The sequence below is a fragment of the Crotalus tigris genome, unplaced genomic scaffold (assembly GCF_016545835.1).
Source record: "Crotalus tigris isolate CLP2741 ecotype Arizona unplaced genomic scaffold, ASM1654583v1 scf7180000018549.3470463, whole genome shotgun sequence".
In the NCBI taxonomy this organism is placed as follows: domain Eukaryota; kingdom Metazoa; phylum Chordata; class Lepidosauria; order Squamata; family Viperidae; genus Crotalus; species Crotalus tigris.
The window spans coordinates 3,272,034-3,282,135 of record NW_024097072.1 but is presented as its reverse complement, the minus strand read 5'-3'; the positions used below and the strand labels follow the sequence as shown (position 1 = coordinate 3,282,135).

The window sequence follows — 10,102 nt, the reverse complement described above, 5'->3', positions numbered from 1 at the left end:
AGGGTGGGTCTTGGACAGACTGAAAAGGCCATGTAGGAGCCACACAGCTTGCACCGCGATGGACAGCAGAGTTTATTTCGGTCCCGGCAAGTGTGAATGTAACATTGTCACCCTTTATTTGTGCTTTCAGTCTTTAGAAGGCTTGCTGGGTCCAATTGCAGGTTGGTTCTCCTAGCATTTTTTAAGGTGACCAACTGTCCTCCTTTAGGGAGGACAGTCCTCCTTTTGTAAAATCTGTCCTCCCTCGAAAAGTGTCCTCCTTCATGTCCTCCTTTTCGATATTTGAAGACTAATCTGCAGGGCTTTTTTTTTTCCTCATAGAACGGTCACCCTTTTTTTGATGGTGTTTTTTTTCAACTTTTGCATGAGCTGTGCTACTCCCACTACTGGCTTTCGAAAGCCAATAGGAATTGCTACTGAGCGTGCCAAAGCACCCGGCTGGCAAACTTTGCACATGTAAGTTGTCTGTATTATTGTTGCAATGAATAAAATGTTTCTTTTATTTAGATATTTTTTCTACAATTTATTTGTGTCCTCCTTTTCATTGTTAAAAAAGTTGGTCACCTTAATTTTGTGGTCATGTGGCTCCCTTTCCTGATCCACTTATGTCTGGACTCCCCTCTTCCATCATCCCACTCGTGTGCTGGATGATAGGACACCCCTCTAGATGCCTGGAGTCTTAATTTAAGCAGAGCTGTCAAAAGGTATCTTGAAGGGCGGGGGAGGGCTCTGAATTTTAGGGACAGATATAATAAATTTGGGGAATATATGACTGGGTTCCCAGTGCTGCCGGGCCCAGAGATGGATGATGTTACTGAAGGGGCAGTATCTGGACAGAGGGGGTTATGGGGCTCCAGGAGCCAAGCCAGGGAGGTCATCAAACCTAGTTTGTTTTGTAATTGAGTGCTTTTTTGGATGCATAACATTGCACTGCCAAATTTCAGCAGTGTGGACTAAAAAAATGAAATTGGGGGCTCATAAAATGAGCAAGGCTGACATGTGACTAAAAAGCTCCAGATTGCTCATCCCAGCTTCAGCAACACTCACAAAAGGTGATGGTTAAAAAAAATAAAAGTCTAGAATAGCCTAGATTGAAATTTTTATTTCTATTGTACTGGTTGCTATTCCACAAGATTAACCTAGTTTGTGAAGTAACCCAGTTCTGGGAGGAGACAAGACACAGGTCCCTCCTCCGCCGCCGCCTCTTCTCACCCCATTCCTGAGTCCCCAGCTCCCCCTAGTGGATATTCGCGGTCACTGCTGACCATGCAACTCGCTCTGCCCCCGGAGATTTCCTATTGGTTGCCTGTTGCCGTCCCCTCGTCTTGGATTGGACCAAGCGCTTTTCTGTACCCGGAAGGAGGCAAGATGGCGGCTGTAAGACCGGCGTGGGTGGTTTTTTTTGGGGGGAGGGGGTCGCTGCATTTACACGTGTCTTTAGCTGAAGGAGGGGAGAGCATTGTAACCCCCCCTGCAAGAATTATTACGGGTAGAGCAAAATTGGCTTGTGTTGTCATTCCCATATATTCCCACCCCCATCCTCCACAGCCAGCATGGACCAAAGAGGGGAGTTCGGACCGGACAGGTCTGCCAGAACTTAGCAGGGATGAAGATGGAAGGTGGCTTTCAGTGGCGGCGTTTATCTTAATGTAGAAATGCCTTTTAACTTTCCAGGACTTTTTTTTTAAAAAAACCTCCCTTAGGGTTTCCTCGTGGTGCCCCATCCAAGTCACAAATCAGTGTTTGGCTTTGAAGAGAGCTTTGGAGCTAGCTAAGGATGCTCAAGGGATGAGCTTAAATGTCTGTATGGCAGGGGTCTTCAAACTTGGCCCTTTTACGGGAAAAAGCAATAACAGGACGTTGATTGTATATAAGGACTGAATGCAAACATAATTAAGATATGTATAAGCTAAAAAGTATTGATAAATGTAACAAAGATGTTTTTATTTAGTTAATAATAAGAAGAACTATCAGCCCCTAATATGAGATAGTAGATATTAAGGGAAAAAGAGAGGAAATATCTGAGGTTGTAATTTGAGATTTATATTAAAGACTTAATGTATCCTATTGAACTATTGATTAACCCAGTCACCACGTTGATTTTTAAATACTTAATTGTAACATTAGAAAATTAATATTATTAAAAACAAAAACTTGGCCCTTTTATGACTTGTGGATTTCAACTCCCAGAATTCCTCAGCCAGGCATAAAAGGGCCAAGTCTGAAGACCCTTGGTCTATGGAGATTCTTCGTCATCCAGGTCATAGTTATCCCAAAGGTGCTTTTTTCCCGCGAGGCAACTGGACTACTTTCCTCCTGAAAAACACCTTTGCGGTAAGCTTAAACGGCACCTATTCTGCCAATGAATTTTGCATTGTGGATGTCATATACCAGCCCATCACTTGCTCTCCAGAGTCTCAAAGAGGGACTGCCCTCTGTTTCCCTGGCTACTTCTGGGGAGTCTTCCCTCCTCTGAAAAATTTGACTCTCCCTCTCTTTAGACCAGGGGTGTCCAGCCTTGGCAACTTGACGGATTTTTGGTGTTTGTTTTTTTTTAATGCAGTGCCCCGGATTTCTATAGCAACTGAACGATAAATTATTATTAGTTATTGTAGCTTGTCCTGCCTTTTCTCTGAGTGCTCCAGAAGATACCATGAGGACCGTTTTCTAAATTCAAAACTGAAGGCTTAGAAATAATAACAGGTCCGATTCTTATTTGCTCAACCATTCTGACTGCACAGTTTTTGCAGCCATAAGTTACAATTATTAAAACTGGCCTTGACAATCCGCAGCTTTGTTGGCAGTGCTTTGCTATTTTGTTTAGATTTGGCGTAGCCTTCCTTCCAACTAACAGACATCTCTTTGTTTCGTGGCTACGTTATATTGCAGCAATTTCCCTCATCAGTTTGGTGCTGATTTAGTCTGCATCGGTTTAGGTACCTCTGATTTAAGCACTGAGCCACATTAATGTTTGTTGTAAGTAGTAGAGAGTTGAACTTCACCTTGATTGCTGTAAAATGTGCTAAAAGTTCCTTTTTATAAGAGTTGGCTGCAGAATATCAAGCAGCAGATACCCCGGTGATGTTAATGGCTACTACATTGAGATGCCTGTGGATGGTACACATTGAGGGTGTTAATTTTTAGGAGCCTTAGATGGTTGCTAGTAATTCACTTTTCCTACTTTAATAAGGCATCCACTTCTAAAAGACAGAGCAGAGGAGCTATAATTAAATGGAGGCAGGGAGCCTTGATGTGAGTGCGCTGATAGGTAGCAAAACCACTTCCTTTTCTCTCCTAAATAGCTGAAAATGTGCATCAGCCACGGTTGGGTAAAACGAATTTAGTCCATTCTTTGAAGACTCAGTAAGCTTTAAATTGGGGGCCTCTGTAATTTTTCAGCATCTCATCAGTGACCCCAATTTGAGTTTATTTTAAGGCTTTAACAATGGGGTTATTATTCCTTCCTTGCAGAAGGCAAAAATTATGTTTGAGAGGGAGCTGCCAAATGTGGTTGGTGTGTGTGATTGAGTGGGATAGCAGTGAATGCGCGCATGCACAGAGAGAGAGAGAGAGAGAGAGAGAGAGAGAGAGAGAGAGAGAGAGAGAGAGAATCATGCCCCTCTCCTGGTTTAGAGCTTTAGAGAAGATATAGCAGTTCCTAACAGGTTGAGCACTGTTATTGTTTGGCCATCTCAGGCTAAGAAATAATGCTTTTCTTGCATAATTCTGTCTTTGTTCCAGAACGTAGTGAATAGAAAACCTTTCTGGAAACAGCCTTCTCTTTTCTACACAATGTGCTGATCCATGGGTTATCAACCAAAGGCTTGACTCATGCATCAGAGCCACGTCTTCCCCTTTGCCAATAAATAATTTTTTGGAGAAGACCAAGAGTGGCAATGACTTGGTCACCGGGACACCACGAGGATGGGACCTGTTCCTGCCATCCCTCTTCAGTGCAGAGTGTTCACCAGACTCTGGATGAGATGGATTTTGAAAGAGGTACGGAAACTCTGGGGAAAGATGCAGTTGTGAGCTTGCAGAGGCTCAAGATAAGGACAGGATGACTAGCTTTAACTATGTGGCTATTTTCCCAACGCCATGCTGCTGGAGATGACAATCGTGGAAGCTAATAGTTGTCATGATTCCTTGTGGCAGTGAGTTCCAAAGATAGGATTTTTTTAAATCAAAATACTAAACAGCAGGCTCTTGTCACCTCATTGCACTTTTTGTGGTGTTCTTCAAGGTGTACAGTTGGTTTACAAGAAAAAAAAATAAGCATGGTTTCTAAATACCAATTCGTTGAAGAACAAATGGGGAAAGAGGTCTCACACACACACACAAACACTTTTTACTTTTATATATTTTTTAAATTATTTATAAATGAGATTTTACTAAGCTCAAGAATTCGTAGTTCTTTTTCTTTTTTTAATATGAAAACAATTCTGTTTTGTTCGGTAATTTTTGTTCACGTTACATTGAGCATCAGTTGTACAGTCATGGTAATTATCTTTCCACAAACAAGTGTTTTTTGGAAATTTATCTCTGTTTTAAAAAAGATAATCTCTGTTTTTAAAAGAGAAACAGTTTTTAAACGCCTACTGTCCACTGCAGGACAGTATGTGTTTGTTTTCTTTTTTTGAGGCAGTCAGAATTCTGCAAAGTATAGTCTTTCCATTTCTCCAGGTCTCTTCATCCCACTGGTTATCAAGCAATGAAAGGAGAGGGGAGAAAAACATTTGTAGAGTTTGGATTTAATCACAATCTGAAAACGGAGTGGATGTTGGAGAGAGACTGGCTGAGCCAGGGGAAGGAGTCAAACAGGGAATTTGTCTGGAATCCCTATGTGGGCACAGGAGAATAAAGTCCAGTCTCCCTTGAATGCCACTGAACCTTATCTAGTCTCATACAGGTGCAAACTGTCAGTCTGAGAAGATTCCTTCCTAGAGACTTGAACAATAAAACAACTAATTGAATTCTTTACCTATGGATCTGGTTGTTCCCCCCTAACAGTGGCTGAGAAGTTGGGGAGTTGCAGTTCCAACATAGGCAGGGTTTCTGATTGATTAAAGCCTGTAGCTAATTTAAGGTGTTCCTTATTCTGAACCCCAGCAAAAGGATTTACCATTTTTACTAAAATAACAATAATAATAATTGTTTGCATAGGGATCTGGAATGCTGCGCTGAATGGAGACCTGGAAGGGGTCAAGAGACACATCCTGAGATATGGGAAACCTAATGAGCCAGACCCTTTTGGATACACAGCTTTGGTGAGTGCATTCAAGAGCAGGCAGGAGAATTAAAAGAACCCCCCCCCAAAAGGTTTCAGAATGAGGTAGCCCTTCTGTGGGACGTGGACTCCTAATTTAGACTCAGCTCAGAATAACTTTTTAAGGTAAGTTCTACTGCACATTTTGGAATAGAAACAGGGTTACCCTCAATCTTGGTCAGAGTTCCCTGGAAATTGTCAAAATATTTCAAGTGGCCCTCCACAATAGGCCCAGTTTTTCACGTGACCCCCTTGGGAAAATTAATTGCCCACCCCTGTTCTAATGGATGATGATCAGAAGAAACTTCACAATTGGGGTGGTGGCTGTTAGAAAGACACCTGGCTTGCCTATGCCCCAAACTATTTTGTCGGGATTGTGGGACAGACCCCAAAATTCTTCCAGAAAAGAAGCAAATCTATAAACCGCTTCCTAAGAGAAAATTTAGATCATCTACATCTCTTGTACCTTTTAGTCCTGAAGTGTTTAGATTTTATGGAACCCGGTTCTTGACAGGGAAACAAATGATGGAGGTTAATGAAATTGATCCAAGGAGAGTAAGGCTGATCGATTAGTTAGCTGTGCTAGTCTTAACCTTGTCTCAATTTAACTTCAGTTCGTTCGTGTTTTACTTCCTCAGTGGATCCCCTCAACAATTCCAGCCTCCTTGGCATCTGTTTTAATAGGGGGAAGGGAGAAGGAAGACTTTGCATCCCAGAGCAAATTGGGATGTATCCCTGAGATTTTGGTTCCAGATCTGAGTTCAGGTTCATTTCTTTCAACCTGAAGATCTTTGTTCGGGAAATTCTCGGTTGTGTAAACCCAGCTTGGTTTGATTCGTTTGTGGTTTTGATTTGTTTATGACACGATGTGTTGTGTGACTGCAGAAAATGGGTTTGTTCAGTAATCATGGTTACAATTACTTACTATACAGTTATTTAAGGCAGGAGTCCTCAACTGTGGCCACTTTAAGACTTGTGGACTTCAACTCCCAGAATTCTGGGAGTTCCACAAGTCTTAAAGTGGCCAAAGTTCTTTGCTGGCTGAGGAATTCTGGGAGTTGGAGTCCACAAGTCTTAAAGTGGCCAAAGTTCTTTGCTGGCTGAGGAATTCTGGGTGTTGGAGTCCACAAGTCTTAAAGTGGCCAAAGTTCTTTGTTGGCTGAAGAATTCTGGGAGTTGGAGTCCACAAGTCTTAAAGTGGCCAAAGTTCTTTGCTGGCTGAGGAATTCTGGGAGTTGGAGTCCACAAATCTTAAAGTGGCCGAGTTTGAGGATCCCTGACTTAGGGCCTATGGTATGAATTCTCAACTACATGCATGCCACCCCCTCAGAAGTTGAGGTGCTACACATGCCAGACATGGTACATTTTTCAGAGAGTGAGCATTTCTGTTTCTGCAGCACTACGCCAGTCGCAATGGGCATTATGACATCTGCCATTTCCTGCTGGAGCATGGAGCCTCCTGCAATGTCCGCACCCATGGCGGGGCCAGCCCTCTGCATCGAGCAGCTTTCTGTGGCCACACAGCAATAGCCCAACTACTGCTGGACCACGGAGCTGATTCAGCTGCCACGGATGACGATGGGAAGACCTGCCTCCACAAGGTGTGTGTGCAATGTGTGCTTGTACAGGACACCCCCGGTGCCCCCCTCCCTCCCCTTGCTAGACACCACTCCACTTTTTTCGAAGGCAGAGAGATTTGAGCCTAAAGCTTTAATTAGATCATCGACCTAGACTATTCCTGGCCTCCAGGCTATGCTGGAAAAAAGTAATCAAGTTTAATCATCTGGAGGTAGATTTACTAATAGTCTGAGATGGGGCAAGGCAGCTTCCTCTATGAGCCTTGGGGAATTGAGCTGGAGTTGTATCTGACCAGGTTTGAGATCACATAGACCAGAGATCTCCTAAGTTGGCAACTTTAAGACTTGTGGACTTCAGCTCCCACAATTCCTCAGCCAGGGAATTCTGGGAGTCGAGGTCCACAAGCCTTAAAGTTCCACGTTTGGAAACACCTGACATAGACTAAGCTTTGCATCTACGTTCCCACCACCCAGGACTCAATATGCAGTTGAGTGTTGGTTTGTAAAAATTAAGACCTTCTTCCCTTGCTTCCTTCCCTTCCATCCTCTTCCCCCACCACTAGGCCAACTCTACTGCTCAGTTGGCCAAGGGGACAGGCTGTGGGATGGGTCTTCTCTTGCCGCTGGTTGAAGAACCACTTCTCTCTTTCTCCAGGCAGCGGAAAATGGGCACCAGGAACTCTGCGAGCTCATCTTGGAGCGCCACCCTCAGCTGAGGCATATGCAGGACAACAGCCAGAGACGTGCTGGTGACTTGGTTCCTGCCAAGAATGAAGGCTTGCGGAGGAAACTTTTAGATCTGTGATTTGTTCGTTGACAACCGGGCTGTTCCCGAAGCCAAGTATCCATGTTCCGTCTTCTCTTCTGAAATTACAAAGACTGAATGAACTGAATGTTGTTTCCAGCTTTGTAATGCGGTATTTTTCAATTAGATGTTCTTCAGACACGTATTCAAAATTCTCCAGCCAACGTGGTGGCCCAGAGCACTAGGTTGGGGAAGGAAGATATAAGATGTCCTTGGTCTGAACTTGGAGAATGTTTCCCCCTGGCCTGACTTTAGGAGCCACAGAAATCAAGCGGATGGGGGAGATAGCAGCCATCGTGCTAGGATTAACAGTGGACTCTGAAAGGTTGTAGGGCAGGGGTCTCCAAAATTGGCCACTAAGACTTCAACCTCTGGGGGTTGAAGTCCACAAGTCTTAAAGCTGCCAAGTTTGGAGACTCCTGGTGTAGGGAATCTCTTGTTTTCCAGAAGCAGAAAGATCAGCTGCATTGATTTAGGAAGATGACATTTCCACCTTGGTTTCTGCAAGCTTCCCTGTCGTCGTGATCCTGCTTCCATTTCCTTTTTCCTTTTTCAGATTTGCTGTTCAGGTAGTCCTTAACTTAAGTCCAAAATTTCTGTTGCTAAGTAAGACGATAGCTAAGTGATGGCTATAAAACAACAAATTGTGGCCTTAAACAAGTAGACCTTGGTCTGTGTTGCATCCTGTCAGTTTGGAAGCCAAAGCTGGTTTCCTAAAAGAATACCTGCTCTTTAAAGACAAAGGGTGCTTTTTAAGGTTTTCTCCATGTTCAGATTCTTGCAGATGATTTGTTTTGTTATACCAACAAACAAGCTTAATCATCTTCAAAGGGCTGACATTCTTAATTACAGCATTCAATCAAAGCAAGAAAGAACGGGCATATTTTAATCTCTCCCAAACCGATCTTAACAAAATAGAACTTGCTCAGTCTGATACAAGGAGAAGTTCCTCCTACATTCTTTTTTTAAGGCTTTTCTCAACTGGGTTTTCTCAAGATTCACTGGGCTTACAACGCTGAGCATCTTCAGCCAAGGTGGAATTGTAAACTGCACATCTGCCCAGTTGGGAAAGGTTGGTCTGTCCAAATGGACCACTTGGGCCATACTAGCCTTTCACCGAAGCTCTTCCTAGGATAGCCCAGGGTGACCAGGGTTCCCCCAGATCAGGGGTAGGCCACCTTGGCTCTTTTATGACTCGTGGACTTCAACTCCCAGAATTCCTGAGCCAGCATGGCTCAGCTTGGAAACCTCTCCCTTTCCCCTCAGCATGGCTGCCTCAGGAATTCTGGGAGTTGAAGTCCACGAGACATAAAGAACCAAGGTTGCCTACCCCTGCCCTAGATCATGGAGGGGGTAGTTTCTGGAAGAGAACAGAAAGTTCTTCCCGTGATCTGTTTGGGGAAAATAAAACCAGCCATTTGAGTAGAGCAGGGGGGTCTTCAAACTTGGCCCTTTTATGACTGGTGGACTTCAACTCCCAGAATTCCTGAGCCAACGTGGCTCAGCTTGGAAACCTATCTCTTTCCCTTCAGCGTGGCTGGCTCAGGAATTCTGGGAGTTGAAGTCCACGAGTCATAAAAGAGCCTATCCCTGTTCTAGGACGTCTTCTTTTCCTCTCCCCTGCTCTTTCCTTTCCCAGCCCGGCATGTAGCCATGCTGTTTCCTGGTGGCCTCTCTTCTACGGACTACCCAGCTTCAGGCCTGCTTTGGTTTTTGAGAGAAGCCAAGGTTTCTTGTTTCTTCCTGTAGGAGAGCACATTCCCAGGTGGTTGCCAGTAGCATCCCAAAATAGTCAACCGAGTGATCAGGAGATCCTGTGATGTCCCTGTCTGGCTTTGCCTCCATTCATCAGTCTGTGCACTGGGGCTGCCAGCGGGAAAGCGAAGTAGGGCACGACGTTTGGCCGCTGGCATCTCTCGCCTTGGAGAGCAACAGGTGAACACCCACCTCCTCCTTAGGGCAGGTATGGCACTCTTGCTCCTGCAGTGGGATAGATCACCAAGCATGGGGCCCCTGGCACTATGGCTGAGGGCTCTGGAAGAGGGAGGCCTTCTCCTTTCTCTCGTGCCTCTCTTCCCGGATCTCACCTTTGGAAGAAGCTCTGCCAGGGTTCAGAAGCCTGGCTTTTTGAAACAGGATACCTGCTGTCCTTGGAAGCCAAGTGGAGGGGCTTGTTTTGAGCGGGAAGAGAAGGAGGGGAACGCCATAACAGTGTGGGAAGATAGAATGTCAGCCTTGCGAGGCTATTTCCATCTGTAGCTGTAACACGAACTCCGGCACAGCCTAGTGACACACAGTCCTGGATTTGGCCTTGCTGTAATCCTTCAGCCTTTTTCTCATCAGGCAGGGACTCGCAACAGCAGCCAAGGAAGCCTCTGGAGTTGGTTGGGGGGGGGGAGCAGGAGGGATCCTGGCTAGATTCCCATTCAATGCTTCAAATGTTAAACTGTAGTT

At 44.7% G+C, this 10,102-nt stretch overlaps 1 protein-coding gene across 3 annotated transcripts; it reads left to right on the top strand.

Moving 5' to 3' along the window:
• The first annotated feature begins 1,332 nt into the window (after positions 1 to 1,332).
• ANKRD39 (ankyrin repeat domain 39) lies at positions 1,333 to 7,736 on the top strand. Of its 3 annotated transcripts, none has more exons than XM_039354316.1 (5): positions 1,333 to 1,377; positions 3,742 to 3,999; positions 5,164 to 5,267; positions 6,664 to 6,867; positions 7,499 to 7,736. In XM_039354316.1, the coding sequence occupies exons 2-5, from the start codon at positions 3,897 to 3,899 to the stop codon at positions 7,646 to 7,648; spliced, it is 561 nt and encodes a 186-aa protein (XP_039210250.1). In that variant the 5' UTR covers positions 1,333 to 1,377; positions 3,742 to 3,896; the 3' UTR covers positions 7,649 to 7,736. The 3 variants fall into 3 exon arrangements, with proteins under 3 accessions (XP_039210250.1, XP_039210252.1, XP_039210251.1); XM_039354318.1 differs by lacking the exon at positions 1,333 to 1,377 and adding an exon at positions 1,390 to 1,489; XM_039354317.1 differs by lacking the exon at positions 1,333 to 1,377 and adding an exon at positions 2,191 to 2,334.
• The last annotated feature ends 2,366 nt before the right edge of the window (positions 7,737 to 10,102 follow it).

Coding starts and splice junctions, on each gene's coding strand:
- ANKRD39 (XM_039354316.1), top strand. CDS start 3,897: ATGACTTGGTCACCGGGACACCACGAGGATGGGACCTGTTCCTGCCAT. Junction 4,000..5,163: donor TGAGATGGATTTTGAAAGAG/GTACGGAAACTC, acceptor TTGTTTGCATAG/GGATCTGGAATGCTGCGCTG. Junction 6,868..7,498: donor GGAAGACCTGCCTCCACAAG/GTGTGTGTGCAA, acceptor CTCTTTCTCCAG/GCAGCGGAAAATGGGCACCA.